The sequence below is a fragment of the Dothidotthia symphoricarpi genome (assembly GCF_010015815.1).
Source record: "Dothidotthia symphoricarpi CBS 119687 unplaced genomic scaffold P153scaffold_2, whole genome shotgun sequence".
NCBI lineage: Eukaryota > Fungi > Ascomycota > Dothideomycetes > Pleosporales > Dothidotthiaceae > Dothidotthia > Dothidotthia symphoricarpi.
Window position 1 is genome coordinate 332564 of NW_022985009.1, and position 15089 is coordinate 347652.

General features: G+C 54.7%; 6 protein-coding genes across 6 annotated transcripts; 3 read left to right on the forward strand and 3 right to left on the reverse strand.

Annotated features, from left to right (window-relative positions):
- Window positions 1–424: 424 nt before the first annotated feature.
- P153DRAFT_362853 (uncharacterized protein) lies at window positions 425–1034 on the forward strand (the record flags this gene model as incomplete). Its single annotated transcript, XM_033667235.1, has 1 exon — window positions 425–1034. A coding segment is annotated over one exon (163 nt), but the record flags the coding sequence as incomplete, so codon positions are not given.
- P153DRAFT_98715 (uncharacterized protein) lies at window positions 843–2984 on the reverse strand. Its single transcript, XM_033673539.1, has one exon. It carries the CDS (start codon window positions 2755–2757, stop codon window positions 1090–1092), a length of 1668 nt encoding a protein of 555 aa, XP_033528174.1. The 5' UTR covers window positions 2758–2984; the 3' UTR covers window positions 843–1089.
- A 2968-nt stretch (window positions 2985–5952) lies between these two features.
- Window positions 5953–9138, reverse strand: P153DRAFT_280962 (uncharacterized protein; the record flags this gene model as incomplete). The annotated part of the gene is made up of 4 exons (XM_033663111.1): window positions 5953–6102; window positions 6259–7434; window positions 7543–8854; window positions 8906–9138. 4 exons carry the CDS (start codon window positions 9136–9138, stop codon window positions 5953–5955), a joined length of 2871 nt encoding a protein of 956 aa, XP_033528175.1.
- Window positions 9139–11120: 1982 nt separating this feature from the next.
- P153DRAFT_380967 (uncharacterized protein) lies at window positions 11121–11441 on the forward strand (the record flags this gene model as incomplete). The annotated part of the gene is made up of 3 exons (XM_033669993.1): window positions 11121–11183; window positions 11249–11317; window positions 11370–11441. 3 exons carry the CDS (start codon window positions 11121–11123, stop codon window positions 11439–11441), a joined length of 204 nt encoding a protein of 67 aa, XP_033528176.1.
- Window positions 11442–11757: 316 nt separating this feature from the next.
- On the forward strand, window positions 11758–12840 carry P153DRAFT_380968 (uncharacterized protein; the record flags this gene model as incomplete). Its single annotated transcript, XM_033669994.1, has 1 exon — window positions 11758–12840. The coding sequence occupies one exon, from the start codon at window positions 11758–11760 to the stop codon at window positions 12838–12840; it is 1083 nt and encodes a 360-aa protein (XP_033528177.1).
- Window positions 12841–13166: 326 nt separating this feature from the next.
- Window positions 13167–14054, reverse strand: P153DRAFT_380969 (uncharacterized protein; the record flags this gene model as incomplete). Its single annotated transcript, XM_033669995.1, has 3 exons — window positions 13167–13564; window positions 13615–13938; window positions 13997–14054. The coding sequence occupies 3 exons, from the start codon at window positions 14052–14054 to the stop codon at window positions 13167–13169; spliced, it is 780 nt and encodes a 259-aa protein (XP_033528178.1).
- Window positions 14055–15089: the final 1035 nt, after the last annotated feature.

Sequence of the window (15089 nt, forward strand, 5' to 3'; positions counted from 1 at the left end):
ATGTTCGTAACAGGATCTTGATCTTCCGTTGACGACTCTTCCACTGGAGATTCTTCAGTGGCAGGCTCTTCCACTGGGGTTTCCTCAACCACAGCCTCTTCGATTGGAGTGTCTTCGCCAACACTCTCCTCAACAGCAGTCTCCTCAACAGGAGCCTCTTCGACAGCGACCTCTTCGACAACAGCCTCTTCGACTGCAGCCTCTTCAACGACTGCCTCTTCAACGACTGCCTCTTCAACAGGGGCAGCGTCGTCAACAGGGGCAGCGTCGTCAACAGCAGCAGCGTCGTTAACAACAGCGTCTTCTGCTAGATCCTCTTCTGCTAGATCCTCTTCTGCTAGATCCTCTTCTGCTAGATCCTCTTCTGCTATATCATCATCGGATATAGCGTCGTCGAGTATAGCGTCGTCATATATACCGTCATCATGTATACTGTCGTCATATTCACTGTCGTCAACTCGATCGTCATCGAATACGGAGTCGTCAGCTATGGAGTCGTCAACCATAGAGTCGTCGACCATGGAGTCAACCATAGAGTCGTCGTCAACTATGGAGTCGTCGTCGAATACCGAATCATCACCAAGTAGACTGTGATCAACTTCAGCGTCGTCAACTTGAGCGTCGTCCTCTTGAGTGTCGTCCATATCTATCTCTTCGGCTGGAGCGTCTTCGAAAACAGCCTCTTCAACCACAGCCTCTTCAGTCGGAGTGTCCTCAACGGTAGCCTCTTCTATTAGCGTATCTACAGCCTCTTCGACTGGGATATCGTCAACTGAAGCGTCATCAATTGGAGTGTCGTCAACCGGAGCGTCGTCAACCGGAGCGTCGTCAACTGGAGCGTCGTCAAATGGAGTGTCTTCACCCGGAGTGTCTTCGACTGGGATATCGTCAACAACAGTCTCTTCGACTGCAGCCTCCTGCTCGACCGTGACTTCCTCGCTAGGGTCTTCCTCGCTAGGAGCTGTCTCTTCTGCAGGAGGATCGGTAAGAGGTGTCTCATCGACGATAACTTCCTCATCGACTGCAGGTTGTTCCTCAACAACGGGTTTATCTTCGACTGATACTGGTTCGTCGGCTGCGGGTTCCTCATCAGGAGTTTGCTGCTCCTCGACAACAGCTTGTTCTTCGACCTACATGAGCATTAGTAAATCTAGCACTAATGCGCCCTAGAAATTTTATCAAAGCTAAGTGAACTACAATCAGATAACATACCACTGGTAGCTCGGGTGTATCAGCGGATGCGTCTTCTGTGCCGGACGGCTCCACAGGGTCTTCAGCTTCGTCGACAGGTTCAGATGCTGTTGCATCGATCAGTCTATGCGTCCTGCAATTTTGGAGACTCATGGATGCTAGACACTTACAGGGTTCGGGAGCAGGAGTTTCCTCCGGCTCAGGTTCAGCGTTGGTCTCAGATGATGACTCTTCAGTTGGCTCTTCAGCCGCAGGTTCTTCGGTCGCAGACTCTTGAGCTGCAAGTTCTTCAGCTCCAGACTCTTCAGCTGTAGGCTCTTCAACTCCAGGTTCTTCGGTTGCAGGCTCTTCAACTCCAGGTTCTTCGGTTGCAGGTTCTTCGGTTGTTGGCTCTTCGATTGTAGGCTCTTCGATTGCTGTTTCTTCGGTTTCAGGCACATCTGCTGCAGGTTCTTCGACTACAGACTCTTCAGCATCTGGAGATGTCTCTTCTGCTTGTGGCTCGCTCTCGACTGCGGGTTCGCTGGAAGCAGTCTGTTCATCCTCGACTGCGGGTTCATCCGTGGCCGCACTCTCGCTATCGACAACAGAATCACTGGCTGCAGCCTCTTCTGCATCTGCCACGGGTTCGATGGATGCTACCTCCTCAGTAGTGACATCTTGACCACCCAACGTCTCCTCCACCGGCAACTCAGTATCGGCACCTGCTAAAACGTCAGACTTTGCATCTCCATCATCCACAACCGATCTATCGTCTGCCGAGGACGCACTACCCCTCCGACTACTCCTGCCCTTGAGAATCGAGGAAATGGAAGAAACAGACGACCGCCTCTCTTTCCTCTTCCTGTCCGCTTTTGGCGACGGCGGTGCGGAAGGGCTGGCATGGGGTTCTCTGACGCGCACAAAAGCAGAAGGTTTGAAATTACCAGTCAACGTGAGTCTCCTCTTGTCATTGTTCTTCTTCATCTTGCCATTACTAGTATCGTCTGGTTCTTTGGTGTCAGAGGCGAAATGCACGGATTTGGGGGTGGTGGGGGATTCCACGGGCTGTTGAGCGGCCGGCTCGGACTCACCACTCTTCTCGTCGTCATTATCAACGGGCTCTGGCGCGAGTTCGACAGGTGGCGGGGGCGGAGGCTCGGGGTCACTGGGTGGTAATTGCTCCTCTACCGCTGGCGGACTTGCTTCGGGGGCATCTTCCTGGACAGTGTCGTCGGCTGGGGGTGGTGGAGGGACGTCAGGATCTGGCGGCTCGTCCTTTACATCTTCGGGTCTGGCCTCGCCTTCCACATTAACATCATCGCTACTTGCCGGTGTGTTACCTTCAGCATCTTGTGGTATCTCTGACACGATCTCGTCCGTTGGCGCCTCGGGTATATCATCTAATGGCTGGATTTCAGGTTCATTACTTGATGCTTCTTGTGCGGGGGGAGGTGGTGGTGGTGGTGTCAAATTCTCTGCCACAGGGGGTTCAGGCGCAGATGGCGGGTCTGAAAACACTGGATGGGCGACATATTGGATGGGAACTCTCCCTGCATCTACATGATGGTCAATTGATGGTGGCATGTATAAATTGTCCACTGACACGTACCGCCTTGCTCATCGTTTCTATCTCCACTGCCATTGCCATATGCTTTCTCGGTATACGAGTATTTCAAGACCGGGGCTGGAGGTGGTTGAGGTGGTATTACTCGCCGGAGCAAAGGCGGTGGTGGAGGGCCTGATCTCGTATACAAGTTTTGTCCGTTATTCACTGTGTTGGTGGTGGTGGTGGTGGCGGTGCCGCCGTAGGGATTTACCCACGGCGAAATGGAGACATTCTGAAATTGACGCATGGTAGGACGAACAGTTTCAGTGCGGTCCTTGGAGATCCAAAGTTTTGAGGATCTGTACTACGTGCTATAAGTGACGTCTTTGCTCCATTGCTGAATATATGGTATGGTGAATGCTCAATGGCGACATCAACGTGGGGTGAGGGGATTCTGAATGCGGAGGGACGAATAAGAACCAGCTCAGTTCATGCAAAGCACCCAATTGTGGAAGTGCGTCTTGCGTGGCTCAATTCGATGGGGACAGAAACCGGGCGCTGAATTCAACCAAGTAGAGATGCAGCACAACGTCACAGTGCAAGCTTCGAGAAAAGGCCTGAAGAATACAATTCCTGACCTCGCACAACTTGAAAAAAAGGTTACCGAAGCCTCACATTTGCTGGTACCGTGTACTCCCGCAGAATCATGGTGGAGATAAGCTTGGCCTGTACTTTTCATTGGACCACGTAGGGAAGCATAGGTCGCTGGGACTGAGAGAATTTGAGGCCCGAAAGGTGGGCTATCGCTGCAGAGACATTGTGAGCAATTGGCCCGATATCACTTAGCTGCCGGATTCTGCAGCGTTGTGGCCAATGCAGGATCCGGTGCAGCGTTCGTTTGTGATGTCCACCAGCCAACAGACGGTTGTGCGCGTGGAGAAAACGTTGACCAGCGATGCAAAATCCACATTGGATCCATTCCGGCGCCCAGGCAAGAGTCCGCGATGCAGGGGCGCGTTGAGAGAGGCGATGGCTGAGGATCAAAGAATATCGTCGATGGGTGGAGTGACGTGTCGCGAATCATGAAGCGCGATGTAAGTCATGTCTACGCTAGGGGAGTCCGAGCCGAACCGACTACATGGGACATGGGACGATGGGAGAGCAAACCCCACTGACATGCCTTAGAATCTCTGCACGACAAAGCGATCCATTGCGGTCTGTGAGTTGCATCGCAGTGCTGTGGTCCAGATCGTAGCGACAATCGCTCTCGCCCACAATCTATTCTAGTCGTACGAGTGACGTGCACCTGATGATTACGGCACGGCATCTCTTGCAGCGGCTGTTGGGGATGTGCGAATCCGGCATAGAGAGTACAGCGAATGCCTATCATGTACGTGTTCGTTCCCCAGTTGGCTGCTGGAAGAGGCGGAAAGCTACGCTTTTGGGACGCGTGCAGGGAGCTGTATCACAGTCTCACGGTTCTTACAGTGCTCGAATGGACGACAAAAATCGCTCATATTCAGTGCTACAGAAACATACATTCCATTGGATGGACGGGAGGACATTTTAGATTCCATGAAGAAAGCAGCAAGGTAGTAGGGTAGTTGATTTTATGGTATATTTCATTCAGTGTGGTGATGTCTGACGTTGGTGCTTGGAGGCCTTCGAAGCAGCTTCTCTGGCTGACTACTGTGATAACTCGTGAAAGTATAAGCCATTAGCCACAAGTGGGTGCCTCTTAGGACACTTACGGACTGGTCAGAACTGTTTTGACCAATAATCACAACGAATTCAAGAATAGCACGCAAGGTGGAGAAGAACTTGTACTTCCATGGGATACCCATCTTACAGAGTTTACACCGCCTTCCAGATCAGGCAGGTTTGACAACAAGCTAAACTAGGGCGCAATAGCCTCAATGGGTGGCAATAACGTTGTTTCCAGGTTATCAAAGTTTAAGCACATGATGCTAGACATAAGGTTTCATACAGTGCATATCAGAGAGCAATCCAAGAAGGTCACCCGGAGCTTTCTAGAAAAAAGATGTACTCCAGTACCAGATATGATAGTGGCCATCTTATCAGAAAGTCGAAGTCAGGCATGCTCTATTATCCATAAGCTGGGAGTCGATATGTCGGAGCAGATACAAAACGTTCAATCCAAATAATAGACAGATCCCAAAACCTCCAACACCCAAAATTTCAAAAGAAAAATCACTGCTCCAACTCGCATTTCCACCGAGCATAAGGATCCAGCTTACTCCGGTCTTTTTTTCTTTCTTATGCCCACCCAAAAATAGCTGACCAATGATACCTTACGCTGAACGTAGCGCAGTCACTGTGCCACTGTGGCAAAAAGTGGGGTGGGCATAACAAAGAAAAAAAGACCGGAGTACTCCTAACACCCTTACTTCCTCCTCCCCTCGCTCCACTCTTCCCACTGCACTCCAACCGTCCGCTTCCCATTCCACACCACACCAACACACGACATACATACCGTTTCTTTCTGCCCAGACATTATAACTCACTAGATCTCGCCCTCTACTCTACTTATAATATTTCCTCCATCCTCCCTCCTCCTCCTCCTCCTCCTCCTCTACTCTACTTCCTCCCCCTCCTCCTCAAACCCACACCACACCACCCTACCACCAGCCATCCAGAACAACAAGCACACTCACACTCACGCCTCCAACAACCCTAGCTTAAACAAAGAACAAGCAACAAGCCCACCCTCAATCTCTACACTATATAACACCAAATCAGAACAGACCCAAACAACCCGAGCGAGACAAGACAGTAACGAAGATACGTAATATAGTGAGCAGTGCGTTTCCTCCACATGATAGGTAAACAGAAACAGCCAAGTTACATCTTACAAAGGCGAGCGAGCGTAGTTAGCTAGCTATGAAAGCAATACACCGTAAATCAAGATGAACGGCATATATCGTATCGTAACGTATCATATTGTATTCTTTCATATCAAAGCGAAACAGGCAAAAAGTATTCAGAAAAACCGCCAAACTCAGACATGCCAGGCCTCCCCTCCCGAGAAAAAGGGAGACAGAGGAGGGGAAGCAAACAGACATCGAGCAAACCCCCCATTCCATCCCATCCCATTCCATGCAAAACCGATGCCAATCTTGAACCCCAACCCAACCATTCCTAAACAAGAAATATCATACACATCATCCCCCAACCCAACCAGTCCAACCCACCTCATAATCATAACAAGCTCATCAAAACCCATAAGCCCTCCGCCCTCTATCCTGCGCCTGCGCCTGCGCCTGCGACTGCCCTCTAGGTCTACGCGCCCCACTCCCAGGCCCAATATCAATACTCTGCAATTCCAGACTAAGCGCCATATCCTCGTTCTGCACCACGCCGTTCTGCCCGTACGCGACTCCGCCGGCATACGCGCCGCCGCCTGGATACGCACTGCCGCCACCACCGCCACCGCCGGACCAGCCACCACGCTCGTTGGGCGAAGAGGCGTAGCGGTCGTTTTGGCTTCCGTAGCGGTCTGCCTGCTCGCCCAGCGGCACTTTTGCGGGGATAGGTGGCGCGGTGTGTCTGGCGTAGGCGGGGTTGGTTGCGTAGCTGTTGGGGTTGTTGCGTTCGCGGAGGATGTGCGCGTCTTGGGGGTCGTCGTAGCCTCGCTGTTGGCCGCGTCTCCGCTCGTTTTCGAGTCTAGCGCGTGAGGCGCCAGCGAGCACAAGGGCGCCGGCGTTTGGATCCCTCCAGTCGATTTGTTTTGTGGTGACGAGCGCGTTGCTTGGAGCTTCTTCTGCGGGGGCAAAGGTGACGTTTGCTGCGTGTCTTATGCGGTCTCGCTCTGTGCGGTCGCGGCGGTATTTTTCTTCTCGTCGTTTGGCTTCGTCGAGGTCCCGTCCTCCGTTTGGTTGCATGCGTGAGCGACTCGCCTTTTCCTTGATCGTTCCCTTGGGCTCGGGTTCAGGCGCCCAGTTGTCGATGGGCAGGTGGTCCGACGCATCGACGACACGACCGCTGAATGTGACAATCTGACCCTTGGAATTGACTTCCATGCTACTCCCAGGGCGCTCGTCATCTGAGTTGCCGGGGATGGGCGAGCGAGAGGCTGTGGGGTTGTATACGTCGAAGCTGTCAGGGTTGAAGGGCACGCCAGAGAGTCGACGCTGACCGTCGTCTGCGGGGAAACGAGGGGGTTGAGGAGACACTGATTTGCGCGTTGGCATGCGTCGCGCGGGCTCCCTAGACATGCGATCATCAACTGGGAGTGGCGAGTGCCGTGGACTTGCGGCTGGGCTTGTGGCTCTGGGTTTGATTACAGGGGTAGGGTCGTAGAGAGGCGAAGTGCGTCTGGGCTGCTCTGGAGGGTCGTGGGGATAGTAATCAGGGGGGTAGTTGGGAGGGAAAGACTGGTGGTGCACCAATTGCTGGGAGTATGATGGTGTATTGTACTCGATAGCCGCCATACGATACTCTGCTGGTTCAGAGTACTGTCGTAAGCGCAGTGGTGCGTCGTAGGACGGGGGCGGCGTCTCTCTTTCCTGCCGCGATGCATCGTACCCAGCAACCAGACTGGCGGGAATGTCTGGCATGTCTTGCCTCACAGGAGAAGGAGCCATGACGTCCCGCGATTCTGGCTGGCTCGAGGCTTGTATGGCAGGACGGGGGTAGGTGTACCGTCGCTCTGTAGGTTGGTGATGACCGTGGTCGTTTGACGAGTATGGCTGCGGCTGGCGTTGCAGCTCGTAGGGGGGCTGGGACGACTCGTACATGGACTGGCGTTGCAAGTCGTATGTAGGCTGAGGCGGTTCATACGCTGGTTGGGGTGGCTCATACACTGGTTGGGGCGGCTCGTAGGCAGGTTGTGGAGGCTCGTAGGCTGGCTGAGGCGGCTCGTACGTGGGCTGGGGTGGCTCTTCCCGGTAACGGTCTGGATTGCGAGGAGGGAGTGAGTCTCGCTTGCGAGGTTGCGGCTTTTGGTTGGCTTTGCTCCTGTGCATTGGCGGCGGGGGTGGAAGATCGTAGTCCTCGTCTTCGACCGTCGGCTGCATTGCACTCTGCCTCCGACGCGACGAACGCTCGTCGTAGTGAGACGGCACGTCCATGTAGCTGTTCGACTGGTACAGCTCAGGCGGGGGGTTCTGCTCTTGGACGCGCAGGTCATGGCTCCGGCTCGAACGCAGGGGCGCAACCTGATAAGCTGGGTCCTGGTATAAGTCGTCAGAGTACAGCGGCGAGTGTGCGTTTGAAAGGCGATGAGCGTGTTGGCCGTACTGCTCTCGGCGGGCTTCGCGCTCATACGTCTGCTGTGTGGGGACGATGGGGGCAGAGTGCGTGTGGACGGGCTCGGGGGGGTGGGGCTGCGAGTGCCCTCGAGACGAGCGGAAGTCGTCCTGCGACTGACGCCGGTGTCCTGTGTCTCGCAGGTGCTGGGGGATTGCATCGACGGGCTGCACCTCGTACGGCTTGGGGGCGGCATACGACATGTCGAAGTTGTCCACGGCGAGCTTGTGCAGGCTCGTGTTGGACGAACGCGGGTTCGGCGGGGCATTGTAGGGGTCCTGGGGCACTGGCTGGCGCTGGGGCGGGGTGTGGCTGGACACAGGGGTGCCGTTCTTGGGCGAGGCGTCAGGCACAGGCACCGGGCGGCGCAGGGGCGTCTCGGACTGGCGGTTCCTGGGCTGCTTGGGGGGCGTGTGGTGTCGCGGCGAGCCCAGCTCACGGGGCCCCGCCCTCACGCCCTGCAGGCCGCGGTACTCAGGCGCATTGAGCGGCGAGGGGGGCAGGCTGCCTGTCGGATCTGTGGGCAGTGGGCGGCGCTTGATGGGCTTGCTCTCGCGTGGTCCCCCAACGGCCGGGCTCTGGTCGTCTGCGGTGCGCGGGGGCTCGCGCCTCCTCTCGGGCGGCGGCTTCTCTGTCTTCGCGCGGGAGTCGTAGAAGGTGAACTCGAGGCGGATCTCGCCGGCGTACTTGCCCTTGCAGTTCAGGCCGTGCCAATCGTCGCTCTGGCCGCCGCCCGGGCGGATGACGGCCTCGAGGCTGACCCACGTCTCGCCAATCAGCTCCGTCTTCTTGTCGTCGTTGAACACGGACAGCTTGAGGCGCTGGTAGTCGGGCGAATCGTGCACGGTGAAGCGCAGCTCCTGGTCCCTGGGCAGGTGTTAGCAGCGTGTCTGTTCAGTCGTCGGGCACGGCACTCACCACTTGGGCGTCTGGCCGCCGCGCTTGTCCGTCGCCGTCTTCTTCGCCTCCTTGCCCAGGCGGGCGGCGCAGTAGGGGTCCTGCTTGCCCATGGTGCGCTTGTTGGGCAGGTTGCGCGCGCGGTCGACGATGGCCACCAGCGTGCCGATGACGGGCCCGTCGACGGTCATGTCAGAGAAGATGCCCGCCGCGTGCACCCCGCCAAACGTCGCCGTCTTGACCTTGGACCCCATGGTGGGTGGTGGTGTCGGGTAGTCGAGTCGTGTGGGTGTTGGTATCGTGGTCGGCGATGCACTCACTCATGTACTGCAACAGCACCGTGCAAGCATGAACGAATGGCAACGTGCAAGAATGAATGAATGGCGACGTGCGAGAATGAACCAGCGACGACGTGCAAGAATGAATCGACGACGACGCGACTCGGTGCAAAGAGCGACTCCTACTCCAGGTCCTCTTAGAGGCCGGCGAGTGTTTGCATGTGTTCGCGCCCTGGAGGTTGGGAGCTCCAGACCAGCCACTCCGACAGCCCTGCACTACCCAAGCAGCCCCATGTGGGGGCCGGATCACGCTTCCCATACGACCCGGACAGATCACGGCCGCTGTACCTTGCAGCTGCACTACCCAAGTTTGTAATTCCCATGCTTGTCCCTGCCCTCCTCCTATCGCCGTGCCCCATCCACCGCCTCCAGAGCCTGTGGCTGGCGTTATACCCGTCGTTGGGCGCCACTGACAGCTCTCGCGTCTTGCTCCCACACGCGTATCCCTGCACCGCAGTACGTATGCTGCGATCCGTCCGGTCAACTCGGCCCACCCACCGCCATGCCACCGTCGATGCAATTCCTTTTCTCGTTCCTGCTTATGAGGTCTCGCTCTGCACACACTTTCCACGTCTCCAGCAAATTTACATCGATACGGCATAACCAACTCCAATACTCACATCATGTGGACATGGCATGTTCCTGTGGAAACCACGCAAACAAACAAGGATACCGCTGATCTCCCGCCCGCTTAACGTACGACACACTTTGACATGACCCGGAGGAGCTTATCATTCCTGCTTCCTGCCGCCTATCTGAACATCTTGCACCCTGTCCTTGTCATCCTCCATGTTGGCACCCACTCCCTGTCGCAACACGATACCTGTATGTCTTGTTAGACTGCAAGAAAAGTATCTGCCCGACTAACCACCGCGCGTCTTCGAGTCTGAGTGCATTCCTCGATTGTTCTTCTCCGACAAGACCCGAGTTGTCCAAACACACTGTCTTCTCACCAGGTTTCCATGGCGACGTGCACGCAATACCTGGCTAGCAGTCTTGCAGTCCCTTGAGCGGCTATCTACGCGGCAGTGAACCCCTCCATAACAACCATCCGAAAGCCAGGGTTTCACATCCTTATCCAGCCACAGCAGACCAAGAAAAGCAGGATTCCGTGGGAACTACTTCAGCCGTACCCCACGATTGCTTCTCCTGCCTCATCGAGTCAAGGGTGCTGATTATGCAGTGTATTGGCACAGTCAGCCTCACCACTACGCTAAGAGCTTGCAGCAAATCACGTGCATTATTATAGGTAGAGAAAGAGGATCTCGTTGTTTTTTCCGACTCTGACATCCTGACGAACGTGTCCACGGACCCTGCGCAGAAGCACCACCTACGGTTTGGGCCGAAGCGAGCTAATGATCCATACTCAGCTTCAATTCTCGACCAACAACAATCTGTTAAAAGCGCGAATAATCCTCTTTCAACATATCATGTCTGAACAGATATCTCACACCCATATATCTAACCCTCCATATCTACACAATACCCCAAACTACACGTCCGTCACACGTCCAAGGCGTATCTGCATCGCCCTAAATTACGCCCCGGCTATTCAAGTCAGCACGCTTACAACCTCCCCCTCCTCACTCGACCTACCAAACTCACTATCACCAACTACAAGGTTCTGGCGTAGCTGGGCAGCAGGCATACGCGCCAGTTTATTCGCCGATTGAATGGCTGTCTCACCTGTAGACGCAGACGGACACGCATTTGACGGTGTTTGGTGAACAGATGGCATTCGGTGTCAGCACTACAGCGACAGGATTATGGTTATAAAAGCCTTCCTTCGCGGCTTCGAGTCTGGTATCCTCTTCACCGTGCTGTCTTGATATTTGTTCTGCTTCTCATCTTCAATCCTCGTCGTCTACCACAATCTCCACATAGAAAAGACGAACATCATGCAACTCCCTCTCATCCTCACCACCTTCTTCGTCGCCCTCGCAGTAGCATCGCCGGGAACCGTGCGTCCCTCCCACCCCTTCCTCCCTCTCCTTCCTCCTACTCTCCCACACTAACACCCCCCAAGACCTCTCTCAAGCGCTCATTCATAGAACGAGACGGCATCCAAATCGCCTGCATCGAGTGTCCGTGCGATGTAAGCAGGAAGTTCGCCAGCCATAAAATACTTATTGATGTGTGTGTGCTAGGGGTTCTCGGGTGTCTGCTATTGCGTCGAGGATGGGTGCTGTGTGCCGCATTGCAAGGGTGACCAGGGATGATGTGGGGTGTGCTTGAATGGCGGAGTATGTGGGGTAGGTTAGTTGGTTGGTTGGATCTGTAGGGGAGAAGAATGTAGAGAAATTGAGAATAGATAGTCTTTCGCCGATGAAGAGAACCGCAAGTGGAATCAATGTACAAAACTGCTTTCAGCACATCTCACACCCCCAATCCTCTTCGCACAAATAATGTTTTAGTCCAACCCATCCATAGTTACGCATAGCCCCACTCTTCCCGTGACACCGCGTCCACGCGCCAAAACGCGCTTCCCCACCAACACCCAACACCCAACCCACCACCCCAAATGCCGCCCCCAAAATGCCCACCCACACGCCCTCCCCGCACCGCTTCCTAGCCCCACACCCACCCTCGACGCAACAAAAACCGCGCCAAAAACCGCCCTCAAATCTGCGCCATGTGCAGCTGCCCACTCCAACGCCGACACGCCACGCACCCCTCGCTGCGCAGACGCCAACGCCCGCGAAGCGCTTTGTGACGGCGCAGGAGGGGAGGAGTGGGAGTGTGAGTGGGAGTGGGAATATTGCGCCCCTGCGATCGAGACCGAGGCGCAAGTTGGAGCGCGTGGAGAGCATTGAGGAGGTGCGGTCTAGTCCGTCGCGAGGGTGCAATGACAGGGATGGGGTTCTACACTCTATTGAGCAGGTTATGCAAGAAGAATCCGACGACGATGCCGAAGACGAGGAAATCCTCTTCGACCCATCACTACATAAACGGCGACGTCTCAGTTCGCCAATCCTCCCACCGCAAACACCAGCACAGCGGTTTCGCATCCCGCCGCGCACACATACACCCCTCGCACTACCACTACCCCCATCTCAACTCCCACCCCCAACTACAACATCTACAACAACAACAACACAACACAACCGCCCGCCCCTCCTCCTCCCCCCCCTCCCCACATCCCCCCCCAAACCAGCAAAACCCCTCCCGCAGATCTTCTCCCCGTCCCGCAAAAACGCACGGTACACGCCCAACGGTCTGGCATCCACGGTGCAGGGCTGGATTGTAGAGACGGCGAGTACGGGGGAGGGGAGGGGGGGTATGCTGTGGGGACGGGAAAGGGAGGATGGCGTGAGGGTGAGGGTGCGTGTTACTGATGTTGGAGGGCTGGAGGGGGGTGCGGTGCGGTGTTTGGTCGGGGGTGTAGTGGTTGTTCGTGCGTCTGTGGATGCGGGGTTGGGTGATGTGGTGCGTGTGTCTGGGTCGGTCGTGGATGGGGAGCAGGGCGTGGGCGTTCTGCTCGCGGGACAGGGTGGGGCGAGAGGTGTGGCGAGTGTTGAGGTGAGTGTTGGGTCGCTGGTGGGGATTCGGGCGCCGACGTGGGATGTGGAAGTTGGGGGCGAGTCGTGGATTGTTGGTGTGGATTGGGTGGTGCTGTGATGGTGGGATGTCATGGTTTATGAAGATATGAGTTATGGGATGATGAAGGCGTATGACAAGTTGTGGGTGTGTAGAAACGTGTTCAAGCGGAAGACTTGGCTCTACGTTTGCTTTGCATGAGAAGACAAGAGAATAGCTCGTGAGTACATAGTTTGTTCCGTCTTCCTCCGAACCGCATACATGTGCTCATCGTAATTCTAGTCCCACCACCAGCCCGCATATACACCTTCTGTCATGCTCATCAGATCCCACCGTACAATTCGCCGTCGTCATACACGGTCTGCACCGATAGTTGTCCCCTTCCCGTCTGCTCAGCTGTCAACGACTTAGAGACACAACGGCGTACTCGTCATTTTCGTTCGCTCGCGCTCCGGACCAGCATGCCTCGCACCAAGCTCCGGGCTCGATTCCAAAGCTAGGGACCTCCTACGTGTAGCCCAAGCCTCCTGCTTCCTCTCCAACTCTTGCGGTACTATCCCGTATGTGGCCACGGGTTTATTCCAGACCCCAACGAGTCCATCGTGCACAATTGCCTCAAGAGAATCGGCGTCCATCTCGCCGTTGAGGTAGCTGTCCACGTCTGCACCAGAGTTGGTAATCATGCTTCTCATTGTGCTGGCCAGGAACTCCTCATCATCCCAGAATGGCTTGTCCTCGTCGATATTCGTATCAGACCCTTCCTCGCGTTTGCAGCGTCGCTTCCGTCCTGTCAAAAGTTGACGGCCTATTTTCCACGTTAGTATCGAGTAGGTGCGAGACTCGTAGTATCCTCACTGGAAGTGCGTGTCCTCTTCGCACTACTACGCCCACTCTCCGGCGTGCCCAGCACACCAGGCTGACCCGTAATTCTAATGTTGCCAGCCTTCTGCAGCGCAAGATACACATCGTTAACCAGTGCGCGACGAAGCCTCATCGTCTGTGCAAAGTCGAAGCCGGATTTGCTAAAGTCAGGCCACTCGTACTCTGCATGCGCTTCGTACCAGTTTAACGTGTTGAGTATGTCGAGACGAGCCTCGTCAGCGATGGTGTACCCCGTCGACGTCTTCTCGTCTGAGGCAAATTTGAGCGCGGCTGTGACCATGTGTAGAGACCAATCGCCTGGAGTTGTGTCAGTGAAGCCGCAGTCAGCGAAGGGTGGCGTTCGAATGACGCGTACCTGGCTTGGTGAGTGCGGCATTCTCGCCGGCTTGAGTTGGCGGAAGGTTCATTGCCATAATCAAAGGTTGTGTGGTGAAGTCAGTGAGGTAGAATTAGTGAAGTGATTGAGTTGGTGACTTCGTCGAAGGCGAGTGGAGGAGTGTTCGAGATCTGAGGCCATGTTGAGCCTGCTCTCTATTGTGCCTTCTCCCTCCGTTTGGATGGTGCTGATAGGGTGTCGCGCGTTCGTGGCGAAGGTGCGCAGGGAAGGTGCGAATCCAGCATCAGAACACTACGTCTACAAGCGCTGTCATGGAGAACTCTAGTGGCCTGTGTACCCTTGGATGGATGATTCATGTCACAGGCTAGAGGTTTTTGAGCGCCATGCGTAGGTCAACGCACACAGCAGAGCACTCAAAGAGCGCTGTGAGAAGTTGACTCTGATGGTTGATTGGGCAAGTAGTGAAGCTGGATGTAATGGCTTGATATTACATGATGTACAACAGGGTTAAGAGAAACTGTTACGACAGGGAGATGGAGAGACAGGGAGTGAGATTTGTGGAATGCTGGGTAAGAGTGTGAACTTAGTAGTGGACGGATATAAATGAAGAGACTGTGTTGATAGGTGATACACACTGAAACAACGCACTGAAAGTATATCGAAAACTTGTCAGGGAGATGTTAGGAAATGGACAGTTAGAGGGATGACGTGATGTGACGTGACAAGACGAGGTGCCCTGGTAGTATCTCATGCCGACTGCATTTACATCCTTGTATTTTGTTACGTGGTTCGATTGCAATAGGGCTTGTCTTGTACTCCTTCGAACGGGAAACGACGTGTAGAAATGAGCAAATACTTTGTTTTTTCAAGTGAACTAGCTTAGATGTCGATATAAAGCATCGTACAGTGAGTCATCAAACGGTCACATCATGAACAGTTAAGTGTTTTGAATAGTTGATTGATTGATTATAGTTATAGGTAGTGAGATGCTCTCATCTTTGCCCTCCCTGGCAGCTGGGGTATATCCGTCGCCATGGTAGTAGTCATCGCTCGCTGATCGCAAAAAAACAAGAAACAGAAAACAGAAATCAAGCAGTATGCCCAACTGCAG

Coding starts and splice junctions, on each gene's coding strand:
- P153DRAFT_98715 (XM_033673539.1), bottom strand. CDS start 2,757: ATGCCACCATCAATTGACCATCATGTAGATGCAGGGAGAGTTCCCATC.